Source organism: Garra rufa, chromosome 21, assembly GCF_049309525.1.
Source record: "Garra rufa chromosome 21, GarRuf1.0, whole genome shotgun sequence".
Taxonomy (NCBI): domain Eukaryota; kingdom Metazoa; phylum Chordata; class Actinopteri; order Cypriniformes; family Cyprinidae; genus Garra; species Garra rufa.
The window spans coordinates 18,787,863-18,807,265 of NC_133381.1; the positions used below are offsets into that span (position 1 = coordinate 18,787,863).

Below are 19,403 nucleotides of genomic sequence, written 5' to 3' on the forward strand. Positions count from 1 at the left end.
ATTTGAAAGCATAAAACAACGCTAGATGGTGCTATAGGGTAATTTTGGTTGCACACCGGTCTGCACGTGAAAGGAAGTGTGGTTTCACTGAGTTTATTTTTTTTTACTAAAATGAAACTGAAAATAAAATTACAGTCAGATTAAATTTTGTGTTGTTTACCAATCTCACCAATAGGCACTCTTTCGGACCACCAAGCATGAGAGCATGATCTAGTGCACCCCCAAAACAAAATAAAGACTTTGTAAAAGAGTAATTGGACTCCTTAAAAGGGGGGGGGGGGCTTGGTGCTTTTTTTTAATCCAGCCCTCAAAGGGTCGATGATTTTGGTTTCCACTAACCTTTCTCACATTATTTTGTTCTCAAAGAATTACGCAATGTATATCACTAAAGATTTTTAACTTTAATATTTTGTCTGTTGAGATTTAATGTTTGATTTAGGCATTTATTTTTATTTTAGCAATGGCATGCTCCTGATGAGATGGCAGATGGTGTCCTGGCTAATCTCCTACCAAACCTGTGGTGTTACATGTCTAGATATTGTACCACAACAAACATAGACATCAACAGACAGCTTGTGCTTATTTGCATTGCAAAAAAAAGTGGAAAAGCCCGCAAGGTATGGGTGAGGTCTTGGACTTAGAGCTGAGCGATATGTAATATTTTAAATTATTTTATTGATAATCACCTTTAAAAAAAAATTCTTGACGATTCCGCGTGATCTTGGATCGTTCAGTTCTTCGAAGCTCATCTGGACTTGCTGTCATAGCAACAGGTGCGCAAGCTTAAACCTGCTCGGGAGCAGGTTTATTTCATGTAAACAGGATTTTTTTTTTTTTTTTTTTTTATTACAAAAATTTGTACAACACATACAAGAACAGGGAAGTTACAGACTGATACATTCCTAAGACATAGTCATAAGAAAGAAAGAAAGAAAAAAAAATATATATATAATACTAATATTCTGGATTTGCTTACATCAAATTATTGTGTAATCCATACAGAAAAGAAAAGTATAAACATAAGTTACATCCTTTTAGAAAAATTGTCATAATGCAACAAAAATTTGGCACTCTTTTTGTTATTTATAAGTCTGAGAGAAGAAACAACAGAATCAAGATCAGCAAGAAAAAGGGGAAAAGAAAGAAGAGATTTGAGCCATTTTTGCTTATGAATGAAAAATTTTGCATTCAGTATAAGAAAGTTAACAACATATTCAACAGATAATTGTTTTGGATTTTCATAATAAAAAATAACATCTTTGAGGTCAAAAGTATGGGTTACATTTGTAAGACTAAAAATATATGTGCTTAAGTCAACCCATAATTTGTTGGTAACACCACAATCAAAAAACAAATGGGCAGCTGTTTCCTCAACAAAGCCACAAAACGAGCAAGACTCATCGACATCAGAATATTTAGAAATATATAAATTTGTAAACAGGATTTAGGCTGCGCTCCTAGCGGGTTATGATTGGTTGAAATGGCGAGGTCACATCTGATTGGTTAAAGAGCACGACTGACACGGACTGACTCACGTGGGAAAAGAAAAGTATTTTGCAAAAAAAAGTGTAGAAAATAATTACGACGATTCACACACGAATGATGACCACAGCTACACACACATTATATATATAGCCTATATATACATTTACAATCAAAATTATTTAACCCCCCAGAGACTGCAGTACTTTACAAATGATTTTTGCTCTTTCTGAAGATTCAGGACTAAATTGCATCTACAACAGTTTTCTGGAATATTAAAAGTGATAATGTCAATATATAATGTAATGTTTTTGAGTTATAGGATTTTTTAATAACACAGCTATGTCAGAATTATTCAACCCCTATTCAACATTGCTGTTTTAAGACAGTTATTTTTATGGTCAGGAACAAAATTGTCTTAAAACATAATTAAGCCTTTACAAACTTATTAAAAATGGAATTCGCTTGGGGTGTTACACATAGTATACCTTTAGCCCATACAAGTGCTGAAGGTGAGTAGCAAATATGGTAAAGTCAACAGAGAGCTCACACTAAATCAATAGAGAAGAAATAGTTTGTTATCTTAAAACTACATGAATATTTCTAAGACATTACAAGTGCCTAGAGACACAGCTGGCAGTCGTATTCCTTAGATTAAAGTGTGTTGAACCAGAAAACCTTTGAGTCTGTTGAACAAAAAAGCACAATATCATAAAATGTTTGATCAAATCAACTGAGAAAAACTTGCAATGTACAGCCAAAGACTTGCAAGATGACCAGACGAAAGGAGGCAAAATATTTCAATGCTGTGTATAAGAAGGACACTAGACAAGTATGGTCTTCATGTTGAGGGATCTTGCTGAATACCATTCTTGACCAAGAAGAACAAAAAACTGACTTGAACATGCTAAAATTCATTTAGTTAAAGACCTGTGGAGTTCTGGAAGAATGTTTTATGGATTGATGTGACCAAACTGGAACTTTTTTGGATGTATGGATCAGAGGTATGTCTGGTGCAAAAAAGACAAAGCTTATAAGCAGAAGAACACCACCTCCATCATCAAACATGGAGGTGTGCCAGTCCTGTTATGGGGTTGTTCTACTGTAGCAGGAAGTGGAAAACATGACCATACAAAAGATATCATTGATTTATTAAAGTATCAGACCATTTTGGCAAACATTGTGATGCCTTTTGTGCAATGTCTGAAGCTAATAATCAATGGACTTTCCTGCAGGACAAACATCCCAAAGTATACATTCAAATCTACTTACGCTTGGTTCAGGGATCAGTCATAGAATGTTTTTTTAATAAGTGGCCTGTTCAGTTTCCAGATGTAATTCTCATTGAAAATACATGGTTGAATTTGAAGCAAGCAGTGGCAAAGTAAAAACCAAAGATTATCAGTGATCTGAAAGCTTTTTCAGGGGAGGAATAATTTTGAACATGAATGTTTAGAGCCAATTCGATTTTTTTTTATTATTATTCATCAACTTAAGTTCTCAGAATTACTCAAATGTGTCTTAATAAACTTTCTTTAATAGTTTACTGATGCCTTTGTTTCACAATATGTTGTTCTCTGTAGCAAAATGTCTTGCAGGTCAAGGGGGTTGAATAATTTTGATTGCAACTGTATATATATATTTATACTACAGGGCCGTTGAATGCTTGAATCTGATTGGCTGACGAACGTTCTAGAGGTGTATATATATACCGTTCAAAAGTTTGGGGTCAGTACATTTTTTTTTTTTTTAAGTAATTAATACTTTTATTCACCAAGGATGTATTGAGTTAATAATTAAAAATTTATTCAAAGTTAATTATAAATAATTTACATTGTTATTAAAAATATATATATTTTGAATAAACACTACTTTTTAAACTTGTTATTCATGAAAGAATCCTGGGGAACAAATAATAGGTTCCAAAAAATATTTGGCAGCACAACTGTTGATATTATCCAGCACTGATCATTCTAATAATAAATCAGCATATTAGAATGATTTCTGAAGCATCATGTGACACTTAAGACTGGAGTAACAGCTGATAAAAATTCAGCTTTTCATCACAGGAATAAATTCTATTTTAAAGTATGTTTAAATAAAAACCATTATTTTATATTGTAAAAACATTTTGCAATATTACTGTTTTTTTCTGTATTTTTAATCAAATAAATGCAGCCTTGATGAGCATAAGAGACTTCTTTAAAGACTATTACAAGTCTTACTGACCCCACACTTTTCAACGGTAGTGTATATAAAAATAAAAATATAAATAAAATAACATATCAAGGAAAAAACATGTAACATGGGCAGCACTAACGCATTTAATTTGTCTGCTTCTTTTTGCCAGCCGTCTCTCCTGGCTTTTGCATGCTTTGAGATGTTTCCTGTCATTTTAATTAAAGACTCAAATTCGGCATAACCTTCCAATAAAAGCTCTTGTTCTGCTTGGGAGAAAAACTGGGCACGTTCTTTGGCCATGCTGAACAGCCAATAACAGCGTTGCTAATCATTGTTTCTACTATCGATACATGTCCCCTTTTAAACCAACGCATGAACGCGCAATTATCTCAGATAACTCAATCCAGCGATACTAATCATAAACAACAGGTGTGTTCGAAGAACCCAGTTAGCCGGATCATGATTAGCCCGATGATATCATCTTGGATGTCTCATTTGATCTCGGATGTTTTAAGCAACGTACGAAGAACGAGCCCCTGTATATATGTAGTATGTTATTTGAAGCTTTGAAATTATGAAGCTTTAAATGATGTTGAAGTAAATTCATTAGTTATAGACCGAAAGCTTCTAGATTTTTGATAGCTGTTTTTGCTGCTATATATATCTTCATCAGGCAATTTCAGATTCACTGTGTATTCAAAATCAGTTCACCATTTCCCAAATGAACAGAAACAGGAGCTCAAGTCATTATAAGTGATCAAGATTTATTATATAACTTTGTCTTTTCATTCAAATAGTGATTTTTATTACGTGATAGAAAACTACTGCAGTTTATGTCCTTGAATAGAGACTCGAGACGTGTCCACTTGTGGAGATGATAGTCATTCTGGCAATTAGTTATATAGAGAAACTATTTCCTTTTTTTTGTCCTGGGTTAAATTTTTTCACCATGGGTGAAAAAAAGTGAAGTGGGGACACTCTGTGATCATTTGTCGCTGAAATTCTTTTAAGGGGAGACACTGTGGGCAAAAACACAGTTTTTTCATGCACCTGTCTGTTTGAGATTTTGGGCTTTTTGGTGTTTCATAAAGTGTTTTTTCAGATTACTGGAAAGAAAACACCCAAAAGACACTGTTAAATGTTTCTTTTATAGCACTTTATCTATTTGTGTCAATAGATTTCAATTACAATTCATATTTTTAAAGGCCATTTTTCACAAAATTTGTTTTTTCTCCAACACTGAGCCATAAATCTCCACTTCGGTAGCACTTACACACACCAAACTTTACATAAAATAAAATGTTGATTTTATACAACATTTTATTCCCCCAAAAATTGTAAAAAAAATACATTGTTTTCTGTCTGTTCTAAGTTTTTTTCTGAATTATGAAGTGGCAAAATGAGATACCCAAAATCCCCTGTGTAAAAACATTTGACTCTAATATGTCCAAAAAATTAAACAAGAAGTTTGAAACTGACTTCATCCAGTGTTTAGATTTTTGTGCTAGAAATGTATGCAAATTAGCACATATTTCATTAAATAGTGCCTCATTTGCATATGTAAACCTAACATTTTAGAAAACTTGTAATACAAAAAATGTTTGCAATTATCAATGTAATTAATCAACTGGGTAAGTAAGGTGATAACTATTAGTTAGTTTGTTTACCCTATTCACCTGCAAATATTTTGCAAATGGCCACAGTGGCTTTAGTCTCTCACACAATGCCATTAAATAGGTACAGATCTCCACAGTGGACAAAAGATAGAAATAATAAATACATATTGTTACAAATTATACTTTTCTGCATAGAGAAACACAAAGAATGTCATCCTTAGTGATTTTTGAGAGTTGTTGTATCAAAGCTCATTTTAAAAGGAAATATTAATTCTCTTCAGAAAATTCCGTATTTCCACACAGCGAGGGTTTTTGTCATTCATCCCAATTTTTTGAAGAATCTTTATGCTCTTCTGTCTGTCATCTGTATCATCTGGGATTTCTGCTGCTTTCATGTGACAGTTGATTGAATCTTTCAACCGTCTACAGTTATATAGATGGAAGGCATAACGATAGTAAATATACTGTTGGCTGTGGGGAGGGAGATCATCTTTCTTTGACACGAGCTGCTGGTAAATCTCATCTGCTTTCTCACTGTTGTGTGCATAATGGTGCATTGATGCAAGGGCTACCTTTTCTCTGAGTGAGTCAGGATAATGTCTGACAACCTCCTCAAAGAGCTCAGTGGATTTTCTAGCTAATGTCCTCTTTTCCACGGTGTCTTCCGTCATGTTATAAACTTTCCATTTGTTGCAACTTGCCAGATATTTCAACACTCTATTTGAGGTGGGCAACCTTTCTCTAGCTCTCTCTGCTTCTTGGATAGCTTTATCTACAGAAATTTTTCTATAATACCTGAGAATAGTACCCAAACACTCCAGGTCTCCTGTTTCAAGAGTTTTCTTGAGTAAACCTTGCATCTTGCTCTCAATTTCTTCTGATTGCACCTTAGACTGTTTTTCTAAATAAAGCACATGAAGAAGCAAACAGTTTGGTTCCTTCTCATGTGCAGTTTTCAGCTGCTTTAGAATTTCATACGTATGCTCTGAAGGGCAATTTTGATTTGAATATGCTTCGCTCATGGCTATGGCAAGACCTTTGTGCCATTCCTTCCTTTCCTTGGTTCTGCTGTTAAAGCCATCTTAAAATAATCAACCGCCTGGTGCTTCTTGGACTTGTTGAACTTCAGCAGCGTCCAACCCTTTTCTCCACTGACTTCAGGATGTAAAGTGCATCCAGGTGGAGCAGGATGCATTTGCTGAAGCCTCTTTACCTCTTCAAGGTATCCTTTGCTCTTATCTGTCTCTCCCTTAAGGAAGTAGACCCAAGCCAGGTTAGCTTTGTTGACCTGCAGCCAGACTCCAGCTTCTTCTGTTTCCTGCTCTGGTATCACACTTTCTGCTTTGTGCAGGTACTTCAGTGCCTCTGTGTTGAAGCCAAGAGTCTGTTGGATGTAGCCCAGCAGGTTGTAATGGTGAACCAGCCTGTTGCATCCCTGCTCTAAGATGTCTTGTATGTTCCTCCTCAACCCCTGGAGCTCATTTTGATATTGCCCCAGATCCCAAGTAAAGTGGCACTCCAGCTTCTGAAGGTGTTGTTTTAGGCTGGAGATACAGAAATATTTAGAAAAAATGATGCTTTGTTTTTGTTGACATACAAATATATAATATCTGTCAGGCATTGAACAGGCAATCAACATTTTCATTAAACGACAAAAGATTTAAACAATCCAATGTACAGTCTAAAAATCTGTTTAAATTCCCACATCAGATTGCATTTTTGCATATTTGAATTGTAAATGACTTACTCCATGATAATGGTCAGTTGTCTGGTTTGAGAGGTGTTTCTTCTAGCAGTGCTGTCTTCTTTATGTGGGTCACTGAGTCACTCATGCTGTATTTAATGATCGAGTTCATAAAGGCGTTAAACACGTCAGTCCAGGATTCTTCTTATGGAAATGTCTGCTCTGTCTTAGGTTCTTAAATAAAGAGCAGTTTACCTACTGACAGTTATAAAGTTTAGAGCTTCTTTCTCAAACACAAACTCTGAAGACACAGGTTTTACTGCACAGCATACCCGTAATTCACTGTTCTTTGTACTCTGTCTGTGGTCCAAAGTGATATTAACAATGTTATAGGCAAGACCACCTATTTCTGACTGACTGTTCAAAAGGTTGAAGCGATTTGCATATTTACCATTTTATAGTACAAAATAAATTATCTATAATTTAATAACAGTTAGCAATGTATGTGTTACTGTATTTATTAATCTTAGCTGTTACAGCTGATCATTTTTAGCTTAGTTCTATTAAATAATGTTAACATATTTGATTTCAATATTGCATTAAGAAATGTTGACATTAACATTAACTAAGATAAACAAATGATTTAAAAGTTACCAAACATTTAATCTCGGCTTAACTCTCAATATGAGCCACTATTTACAAAGTCAAACTCAGATTTATTTTGTTGTATCCAGCTGATTTTGCTGCTTGATCTCTCTGTATTCAAGTAATGTAATTCTGTAATGAAGTTCGGTTCGACAAAACAGCTCAAATCTGCATGAAGAAGTTAAAATAGCACGTCGGCATCACCAAATACATTTTTTATTCATTTATGAATTTGTTGACACTATTGGTTAGGTTTAGGGTTGCGTTTGGTATAGGGAAAATTTACAACACTATACAGAATTAACCTTCAGCGACATGCCCCGGATATTTGAATTCTGAACAGCTGCAATACGTATCTCAAACAATGTAATAAAAACGCAGCAATGTATGTGCCTATACCAACATAATAAAAACGCGCCAAGGGCACGTATTGAACGTATGTTTTAGCTCCACTCTCTGGACATTTCACTTTGAAACTGGAGCAAAAAGCGCAGTAAAGTACGTAATTACGGTGTTGCAGAAATTTTTGTAGAGGCACGTATTTCCAGTAAGCCTGTGGAAATGCTAAGTCACAGATAGATCAAGCTCTATTTATAATGATCAAGCTAATAAAACCACCTGCTTATCTACCTGTCAACAAGTCATCAAACACTTTAGCTCAGGATTCTAATCTTGAAAATGTCGACTCTGCCTTAAGGTTTGTTACCTCAATACAGTGCAGTTTACCAAGTGACACTGATAAAGTTTAAAGCCTGCCTTCTTTCTCAAGCATAAACTCTTAAGGTGCAGGTTTTACAGCACAACATGTCTTTAATTCACTGTTCTTTGTACTCTATAATCCAAAGTGATATTGATATTATGATGTGGGCAAGACCAACTGTAACAGAAACACAAAGGTTGAGGATCCAAACCCAGTATTTATTGAATGGGTAATCCACAAAGGTCAAAAACATAGGCAAAGGTCACAATAACACAATAAACAAAACAGGATTATGGGGAATGATGTGGACAACCAGGCTCTCCAGCAGGTGACCGTGAGAATATTAAAAAAGTTGGAATACTTTGGTAACAATAAGCGATACATGTTTTTATTAATCATTGTTAATGTTAGTTTACAATAAATATTCAGCTGTTAGTTTTTAGTATATTTTGCCTATTAAATTTACTGTTAATGTGACTGCACCTTCACACTTATTCATTCATGTTGCATATTTACTCGTCTTTGAGAACTCTCTTTAGAAATTGTAAAATTTCCTCACAGCGATGGTTTATGCCATACTTTACAGTTTTTTCAAGAATCATTATGCTTTTTTGTTTGTCTTCTGATTTGTTTTGGATTTTTGCTGCTTTCATGTGAAAGTCGATTGATTTGTCTCTTGACTGTTGAGTCTGATGTAGATGGCACGCATAACTATAGTACAGAAACTGTTGAGTATGAGGAGGGAGATCATCTTCGTTTGACAGGAGCTGCTGGTAAATCTCATTTGCTCTCTTATTGTTGTCTACATAACGGTGCATTGTTGCGAGGGCTAACCATCCTCTGACACAGTCTGGGTATTCTTTGACAACCTTCTCAAACAGCTTGATGCATGTTTCAATCAAGTTCTGCCTTTCCCGGCTGTTTTCCTTCATAGTGAAAACTTTCCCTTTGTATAAATTTGACACGATTCTTAAAACTTTAGTGGATGTGGGGAACTTTTCCCGAACCCTTTCTCCCTCTTGAATCGCTCTATCAATGGAAATGTTCTTAAAATATAAAAGAATATAATCTAAACCCTCCAATTTTCCTGTATTAATGGATCTCTCCACAAACTGTTGTGCCTCCTTATCATTTTTTTCTCCCTGCACCTCAAACTTTTTTAGTATATAGAGGGATTGAAGGAACAAATCATTTGGGTCCATCTCTGCTGCCGTTTTCACCTGCTGTAGTTTTTCAGCCTCCAGCTCCGGAGTGAATTCAGACTTTATATATGCCCTGCTCATGGCAACAGCAAGACCTTTTTGCCATTTCTTCCTTTCTGGTTCTGCTTTTAAAGCCATCTTAAAGTAATCAATCGCCTGGTGCTTCTTGGACTTATTGAACTTCACCAATGTCCAGCCCTTTTCTCCACTGACTTCAGGATGTAAATCACATCCAGGCGGAGCAGGATGCATTTGCTGAAGCCTTTTCACCTCTTCTAGGTATTCTTTGCTCTTATCCATCTCTCCCAAATGGAAGTAGACCCAAGCCAGGTTAGCTTTGTTGACCTGCAGCCGGACTCCAGCTTCTTCTGTTTCCTGCTCCTGCATCACACTTTCTGCTTTCTGCAGATACTTCAGCGCTTCTGTGTTTAAGCCAAGAGTCTGCTGGATGTAGCCCAGCAGGTTGTAATAGTGAAGCAGCCAAGTGCATCTTTCCTGGTCTACATCTTGCATGTTCCTCCTCATCCCCTGGAGCTCATTTCGAGATTTTCCCAGATCCCAGGTAAAGTGGCACTCCAGCATCTCAAGGTTGCTTTTCAGTGAGGAACTGGGGTTATAGAGAAAATAAAATAGTCTCACTCCTGACACATAACATTTAGCTCAGAGGACAATGAGAAATCAGAAAATCTGAAGAGATTTGAATGTTGCACAAAAAAAAAACAACAACAACAGTATTATGTGTAAAAACCACAGCATAAACAAATATTTAAATGACAGAACACAATATATTTCGTATGATATCATTGCTTCTTAAAATATCCATATTATGACAATGATTTCATAAATGAATATATAAGAACACTCACTCCATCTCGATGAGCAGCAATGATCTGGCTTGTTCAATGTGTTTCTTCAGCAGTAGTGAAGTGTCACGGAGTATGAGCTCTCTTATGTATTTATAATGGAGATAAAACAAGGTCATTCAACACATGGGGTCACAATCCTTCTCATATAAGTTTCTGTTCTTGGCAAGGTTTTATTTTCATGCAAATAAACAAGCACAAATCCACGGGCCATTTCAGGATAATTACATGCAATATATACTGTATGAGTAAGGATAAAGCTATTTATGACATGCATTGTTATCATTATAGGCCTGTTGTATAGTTAATCTGGTGCAGCTTCACACAATCAACAAGGTGCATGGAAACCAGCAACACTTGTGTAGTGGAGAAATCAAACTATTCAGAGAATGGAATTAAAAAAACGTATTTATTTTGCCAATGCTTTACGGCACACAGGCCTTCAATGGGGTGTATAAATGAATAAATAAATTGTATTTTGTTTTAATTATAGCACAGAAGGTTAATGAGATCTACATATAATGAGATATACATTAGCTTATCAGAATGCTGAAATAACACTACAATTGTAAAATAATTTCGCACTATATGCTTCACTAATTAGGAGAATTTGAAGCAATTTGGTTGAGTTTGAGCCATTGTAGCTTTGCCACAAATAAGGTCTTGACCATATGTGTTACAAAATAATTTTGTTTTGTACAGCAAATGTCCTCAGCAGACAGGGCTACAATTAATTGAAACATCATATTTTATTGTTTTAAGTGAAGCGACCCAGCATGTACAGATGGAATTATAAACGACTTACAACAACAAATTACAAATCAATTTAAAACCTTCCTATGATAAACAGGATAACATTGTAAGTCGTTAAAAATAATATTAAATTACAATTAAATAAAGTCAGGGTGGAGAGAAAAATCTACTGAGAGAAAGGAAATTTGACACTTAATTGAGACTGAATGACACTGATTGATTTTGTTGCATTCTGCCAGTTGTCACTGAACAAATTTATGATAGTCGATGATATGATATGATATGATATAATATGATATGATATGATATGATATGATATATGATATGATATGATATGATATGATATGATATGATATGATATGATATGATATATGATATGATATGATATGATATGATATATGATATGATATGATATGATATGATATGATATGATATGATATGATATGATATGATGATTATATGCTGGACTTGAAGGAATTTGATCAAGGTGTGGCTTTGAAAATGTCATAAACGTCTGACCACATTTGTTACAAAGTTTAAAAAAAAGGGCTGCAATTACTTCAAACATCATCTTTAATAGTTTCAAGTGAAGTGATCCAGCATTTACAGACAAATAAGTATTGTAAACAAATATACAATTCATTCTGAAAACCGACTTATGATAAACAGGATATTTTTTTAAATGAATTAAAAACAACATTAACTTACTAAATAAAGTCAGGGTGGAGGTATACTGAGAGAAAATGTAATTTGACACTGATATATTAAATGACTGATTGCTTGACTTTGATTATGAATCAAATATAAACAAAAATAGCAAATATAGTAAACAATATAGCAAACAATTAATGTCTAGAATTTTTGTTTGGACTGATCAACATTATTTAAACAAATAAAAATGAAACCACAATATGACTGTTATATAAAAGGGTTTAGGTGTAATTTTACACAGAAAAAGAAGACATTACTGATATGAGATTCTTATCCAGCTGCTATCTCAACTTTGATCTCAATTTTTCCAGATACTTTTCATTAAGTTCCGTGTTACGAGAACAAGTTTACTTGTGACATTGATAAAGTCTAGAACCTGCCTCCTTCCTCAAAAATAAACTCTTAAGGTGCAGGTTTTACAGCACAATATGTCCACGATTCACTGTTTATTGTATTCTGTATAGTCCAAATGATATTAATCTTGTGATGTGGGCAAGACCAACTTTATTTCAGTCTGGCTGTTCAAAAAGTTGAAGCAATTTGCTTATTTAGCGTATTATTATTATTATTATTATTATTATTATTATTATTATTGTTATTATTTAAATTGGCAGTGCTTTGGTAACAATGAGCAATTTCCTTTAAAAAAAGCTCAGTTCCTTTAAATATTAACATTCAATGTGTGATTTAAAAAATATATTAAGAAATGTTGACTTTAACATTAAGATAAACTAATGCTTTTACTCTCAATATGAACCTCTATAGAACTCACTTTTTTAAACATTTATTTTGTTGTTTCCAGCTGATTTTTGCTGCTTGATCTCTCTATTCATTGGATCCATAAATAAATAAAATCGCAAGCAATAAACATTTACTGAGTTCCAGACATGTGATTTTATAGCAGATAACCGGATGGAAAATTTCTGCATTTTCAAAGTGTCATGTTTTTGCATAGATGTAACTCCTTATCAGCTGATACAGTTATTCTGGCGATTATACATACAGGAAAACTATTTATAACTAGTACTTTATATGGACTTAAATACAGTGTAAAAGTTAAATGGGACACTGATAATTTAAGGAGTCGTATTTTATAATGCATTTACATTACACACATAATTACCACCTTCATTTAAGGTGCAGTTACATTAGCAAGCAGCTTTCTCTTGGTCAGTGTGGTGATTCCTCATGACCAGCTTAAACCTATTGTTAGTTCTTTCAAACACATGCTTTTGTGAAAATGAAAATTCACACTTTCATATGTATTCATGTCACATGAATAAAGTGAGTTAGAGAGAATAATATTTACTCATCCCTCAGAGTTCTCTTTAAAAATTGTGAAATCTCTTTACAGCGAGTGCTTCTGCCATTTTTCACAGTTTTTTCAAGAATCATGCTTTTCTGTTTGTCTTCTGAATTGGTTTTCTGCTGCTTTCCTGTAAAAGTTGATTGATTTTCTCTGGACAGTCTTCTCTGATGTAGATGGCATGCGCTACTGGTAAATATCTCAGCTCCCGTTTTCCAGTTCTCCAGAGTGAATTTAGACTTAATATATGCCCTGCTTATGGCTTATATGAAAAAACAAACAAAGCGAGGACAATAGTGAAAATGTCAGATCACGGGAATAAATGTTATGTTCCAGGTTGAGCAGGAGATGTTAAGTGCAGGGATGGGTTGGTGTCTGTACTCAGAAAGGCAAGGAAAACAAATAAGATGAGCCACTGAAGGGACATGGTTAGCTTAATGTTAGCGGTAACCTGTTACATTGCAGTACATAAGATTTCACTTACCGCATAAACAGAGAGCTGGAGAGATGACTGCGCGGACATTGGTGAATGATTTACAGATCATGAGCATCACTAACAAGCATCTAAACTTGTAAAATATGTGATAAGTACTGCCGCTGTAGTATAATGTTATACAGAGCATGTGAAATTACAAAAGTGAAAGTAAAATGACTGTGCATTCAAAACAGCAGTTTTGAAGGGACAAATCTTAGGGTTATAAATGGACCTGTAAAACCGTTTCTGGAGAATTTTTGCCCTTTCCTATGCCATATTACCTTCTATGTAGATATCAGAGAACAATTTAAAATATTGTATCAGTGCATTCTATGGCACCTTTAAAGTAATCAATCGCCTGGCATTTCTTGGACTTATTGAACTTCACCAATGTCCAGCCCTTTTCTCCACTGACTTCAGGATGTAAAGCACATCCAAGTGGAGCAGGATGCATTTGCTAAAGCCTTTTCAACTCTACTAGATATCATTTGCTTTTATCCATCTCTCCATAAGGAAGTAAACCCATGCCAGGTTAGCTTTGTTGACCTGCAGCCGGACTCCAGCTTCTTCTGTTTCCTGCTCCTGCATCACACTTTCTGCTTTCTGCAGATACTTCAGCGCTTCTGTGTTTAAGCCAAGAGTCTGTTGGATGTAGCCCAGCAGGTTGTTATAGTGAACCAGCCAAGTGCATCTTTCCTGGTCCACATCTTGCGTGTTCCTCCTCATCCCTTGGAGCTCATTTCGATATTTTCCCAGATCCCAGGTGAAGTGGCACTCCAGCCTCTCAAGGTTGCTTTTCAGTGAGGAACTGGAGTTAGAAAAATGTAGAAAAAAAATAGACTAGGAGGACATTTACTTCTGACACACAACATTTGGATTAGAGGACGATGAGAAATCAGAAAATCGAAAGAGATTTGAATGTTGTAGCGTTCAATGTGTTTCTCCAGCAGTATTGAAGTGTCACTTAGTATGAGCTCTCTTGTGTATTTATAATAGACATAAAACAAGGTCATTCAACACGTGGGGTCACAACCCTTCTCGTATAAGTTTCTGTTCTTGGCAAGGTTTTATTTTCGTGCGAATAAACATGTCCACAGGCCATTTCAGGATAATTACATGCAATATATACTGTATGACTAAAGATAAAACTATTCATGACATTATGGCATTCTTATCATTATAGACATGTTGTTTAGTTATTCTGGTGCAGCTTTACACAATCAATGTGCATAGAAACCAGCAACAATCATGCAACACTTGTGTAGCAGAGAAATTAAACTATTCAATGAATGGACTTGAAAAATCACTATTTTTTTTGCCAACACTTTTTGGCACACAGGCCCTCACTAAGGCTAATAAATAAATAATAATAAAATTAAAATTACCAATTTTTTTGGTTATCATTCTGCCAGTGTTATGAGTAGTGCTGGTAGATGAGGAGCCTGAGTGAGAACTCGGAGAGACAGGAGTAAATCCAACGAACGTATTTATTAACAAATGACAGGGAATTAAGGAAAACGCCAGCAACACTTTAAGACGACACAAAGACACAGAAGGGCAAACGACTTATAAAGGGTAAAACTAATGACTGACAGGTGGAGACAATAATGAGGGACAAACGAACTTCAGCAGAACAAGAGGGGGAGACAAAGGGAGAAACCAAAACAGAGCAGTGCAATGACAAGAAACATAAGGAGACATGTAACAGCCAGCTGGCAATGAACAAATTTATGATAGTTTTATCAGAAAGCTGAAAAAAAAAACACTACATTTGTGAAATTAGCACTGATTTGCACTATATACTGGACTTAAAGGGAAATTTAAGTCGTGGCTTTAAAATTTACACAAAGTTTAACCACATTTGTTACAAAATGTATTCATGTATTTATTTATTTTTACAAAAAAAAAAAAACAGGGCTGCAATTATTTCAAACACCATGTTTTATTGGTTCAAGTGAAGAGACTGGCATTGAAAACACTTATACAATTCATTCTGAAACCTATGATAAGCAGGATAACATTTTAAAGTAATTACGAAAATCCCATTAAATTACTAAATAAAGTCAAGGTGAAGGTATACTTACAGAACATGTAATTTGACACTGATCTAAAATTACTCTGTTTGACTGTTTGTAGATCAAATAAAAACAAATACAGCAAATATAGTAAACAAATATCAAACAATTTGTGTCTAGAATTTTTAAATTCATATCAGTTTTCGACTGATAACATTATTTAAACAATTAAAATAATAAAATCACAATATGACTGTTATAGAAATGTTATGTAAAAGAGTTGAGGTGTAATTCCACACAGAAAAAGACAGCATTGATATAAGCTTCTTATCCTGCCATTATTTAAACTCTGATCCAATGTGATCTCATTGTCTCCAGACACTTTCCATCAACTTCTGTGTTGGAAAAAGAAATGCATAGCAAACAATACAACAGGAATAAATAATTATTTTTTTTTTTTAAATGCAAACATGATATTAGGATTCGATTTTTGTAGAATATGAACTGCTGTATGACAGTCTTAAGTTGAGCTAAAAAGTATATATATTTTATTTACTTCAATGAGAACCCAAAAATTATACTGAATTATTACACATATTTTCATGTTCATACATATCTTTTTCTTGATTCATTGTTAACCATATTTGTGATATTCGTAATAATAAGCATATAATATATGATTGCAAATAGCTAAGTGCAGTGTTTGAAAGTGTGATTATATATTTCCATATCCATAATTATTTTGTATCAACAAACCACTTTTTAATCAGGATTGTTACAATTCTAACTGAATTGCCTTTAGAACATCTACAATTTTCTTACAGAGAGGACTTTTGCCCTCCCTTACAATTTTTTCAAGGACTTTTATACTGTTTTCTCTGTAAGTTGTATTAACTGGGATTTCTGCTACTTTTATGTGAAAGTTGATTGAGCCTGGTTTTCTAGTGTGATGTAGAAAGTGGGCATAACTATAGTAAATATGTTGTTGGCTGGGGGGAGGGAAATCATCTATTTCTGACACGAGCTGCTGGTAAATCTCATCTGCTTTCTCATTGTAGTTTGCATAATTGTACATTGATGCAAGGGCTATCTTTTCTCTGAGTGAGTCAGGATAATGTCTGACAACCTCTTCAAACAGCCCAATGGATTTCCTAGCCAGGGTCACTCTTTCCTGTCTGTCTGTATATCTGTTGTAAACCTTCCATTTGTTGCAAATTGCCAATAATTTCAACACTCTGCTTGAGTTGGGAAACTTTTCTCGAGCTCTCTCTGCTTCTCGAATAGCTTTATCTACAGAAATGGTTCTGAAGTACCTCAGAATAGTACCCAAACACTCCAGGTCTTCTGTTTCAAAAGCTTTCTCTAGTAAGGCTTGCATCTCTCTCTCATTTTCTTCAGATTGCACCTCAGAAAGTTTTTCTAAATAAAGACCATAAAGGAGCAAATTGTTTGGTTCCTTCTCATGTGCAGTTTTCAGCTGCGTTAAAATCTTTGCCTTAAGTTCTGGAGTGCAATTTTGATCTGTATGTGCTTTGCTAATGGCTAAGGCAAGACCTTTTTGCCATTTCGTCCTTTCTGGTTCTGCTTTTAAAGCCTTCTTAAAGTAATCAATCGCCTGGTGCTTCTTGGACTTGTTAAACTTCAGCAGCGTCCAGCCCTTTTCTCCACTGACTTCAGGATGTAAATCACATTCAGATGGAGCAGGATACATTTGCTGAAGCCTCTCCACCTCTTCTAGGTATCCTTTGCTCTTTTCCATTTCTCCTAAATAGAAGTAGATCCAAGCCAGATTAGCTTTGTTGACCTGCAGCCGGACTCCAGATTCTTCTGTTTCCTGCTCCTCCGTCACCATTTCTGCTTGATGCAGGTACTTCAGCGCCTCTGTGTTGGAGCCAAGAGCGTGTTGGATGTAGCCCAGCAGGTTGTAATAGTGAAGCAGCCAAGTGCATGTTTGCTGGTCCACATCTTTCAAGTCCCTCAGTAATGCCTTGAGTTCATTTTTACTGCTACTCAGATCCCAGGTGAAGTGGCACTCCAGCTTCTCAAGGTGTTGTTTCAGGCTGGAGCTACAGAAACATTTAGAAAAAAAGATGCTGTATTTTTGTTTACACACAAATATATATTATATAGCATACATTGAACAGAAAAATTAACATTTACAATACACTACAAAATCTTAAAAATGCATTTTTGCACATTTGAATTGTAAACCACTTACTCCATTATGATGGTCAGTGGTGCTCCGGTTTAAGAGATGTTTCTTCTAGCAGTGCTGAGATGTCACTGAGGGATCATTCTGTTTTTATAATGATCAAGCTCATAAAACCACCTGCTTATTCACCTGTCTTCGGTTTCGTTTCTTCAATAAAGTGCAGTTTACTTGTGACATTGATAAAGTCTAGAACCTGCCTTCTTCCTCAAACATAAACACTTAAGGCGCAAGTTTTACAACACAATATGTCCACAATTCACTGTTCTTTGTACTCTGTCGTCCAAATGATATTGATCTTGTGATTTGGGCAAGCCCAGCTTTATTTCTGTCTGGCTGTTCAAAAGGTTGAAGCAATTTGCATATTTACCTTATAATAAAATAAAATAAAAAATTGGTAATACTTTGGTAACAGTGATCAATGTATGTGTTACAGTATTTATTAATCTTAGCTGTTACATACAGCTGTTAATTTTTAGTTAATTTCAGCTCAGTTTCATTAAATATTAACATGCAATGTTTGATTTTAAAAATGTTGACGTTAACGTTAAGATAAACTAATGCTTTAAAAGTAACCAAATATTTGTCCTCGCCTCCACTCTCAATATGGGCCTCTATTTACAAAGTCAAACTCACTGTTTTTTAACATTTATTTTGTTGTTTACTGCTGATTTTTGCTGCTACACTCTTAAAAATAAAGGTGCTTTAAAAGGTTATTCAAGCAATCCCATAGAAGAACCATTTAGTCAAAGGTTCTTTAAAGAACCATTTCTTGCTTGCCTTTTTATAATCTGAAGAACCTTATTTGCCACAAATAACCTTTTGTAAAACAGAAAGATTCTTCAGATGTTAAATGTCCTTTATGGATCCATTTAGACAAAAGGTTCTTCTATGGCATCATGAAGCACCTTTATTTTTATGAGTCTAGATCTCTCTATATTCATTGGATTCATTGTGTATTAAAATCAGTCAACTCTTTTCCATATTAACAGAAACAGGAAATAAAGTCACAAACAATAAACATTTATTGAGTTCCGTACAAGTGAATTTATAACAGATAATGGGATGGAAAATTTCTGCATTTTCAAAGTGTCATGTGTTTGTATAGAGATAACTCCTTATCAGCTGATACAGTTATTCTTGCAATTATACAGGAAACCTATTTATAACTAGTATTTTATATGGCACTTAAATTACTTAAATACAGGGTAAAAGTGAAATGGGACACTGATAATTTGCCATTGCCATTGCTAATGCAAAGCCACGAAATTAATGTTCATTTGGTTACCTATCATGCAAAAATGAATAGTAATAATAGTAGTAATAATATTTTTTTTCTAATATATTTAAGGAGTCGTATTTTATAATGCATTTACATTACACACATAATTACCACTTTCATTCAATGTGCGGTTACATTAACAAAATTAAACCTATTGTCAATTCTTTCAAACACGTGCTTTTGTGGTGAAACGCTCATGGAAATTCACACTTTCATATGTATTCATGTCAGATGAATAAAGTGAATTAGAGAGAATAATATTTACTCATCCCTCAGAAT

General features: G+C 34.6%; 2 protein-coding genes and 1 pseudogene across 2 annotated transcripts; all 3 read right to left on the reverse strand.

Moving 5' to 3' along the window:
- Positions 1-4,407: 4,407 nt before the first annotated feature.
- LOC141295344 (interferon-induced protein with tetratricopeptide repeats 2-like) lies at positions 4,408-7,031 on the reverse strand (annotated as a pseudogene).
- Positions 7,032-8,774: 1,743 nt separating this feature from the next.
- Positions 8,775-10,113, reverse strand: ifit14 (interferon-induced protein with tetratricopeptide repeats 14). Its single transcript, XM_073827607.1, has one exon. The coding sequence runs from the start codon at positions 10,090-10,092 to the stop codon at positions 8,821-8,823; it is 1,272 nt and encodes a 423-aa protein (XP_073683708.1). The 5' UTR covers positions 10,093-10,113; the 3' UTR covers positions 8,775-8,820.
- A 5,359-nt stretch (positions 10,114-15,472) lies between these two features.
- On the reverse strand, positions 15,473-17,922 carry LOC141296356 (interferon-induced protein with tetratricopeptide repeats 1-like). Its single transcript, XM_073827605.1, has 2 exons — positions 17,852-17,922; positions 15,473-17,699 (listed from the first exon to the last, which is right to left on the reverse strand). The coding sequence occupies exons 1-2, from the start codon at positions 17,854-17,856 to the stop codon at positions 16,409-16,411; spliced, it is 1,296 nt and encodes a 431-aa protein (XP_073683706.1). The 5' UTR covers positions 17,857-17,922; the 3' UTR covers positions 15,473-16,408.
- Positions 17,923-19,403: the final 1,481 nt, after the last annotated feature.

Coding starts and splice junctions, on each gene's coding strand:
- ifit14 (XM_073827607.1), bottom strand. CDS start 10,092: ATGCTGGAGTGCCACTTTACCTGGGATCTGGGAAAATCTCGAAATGAG.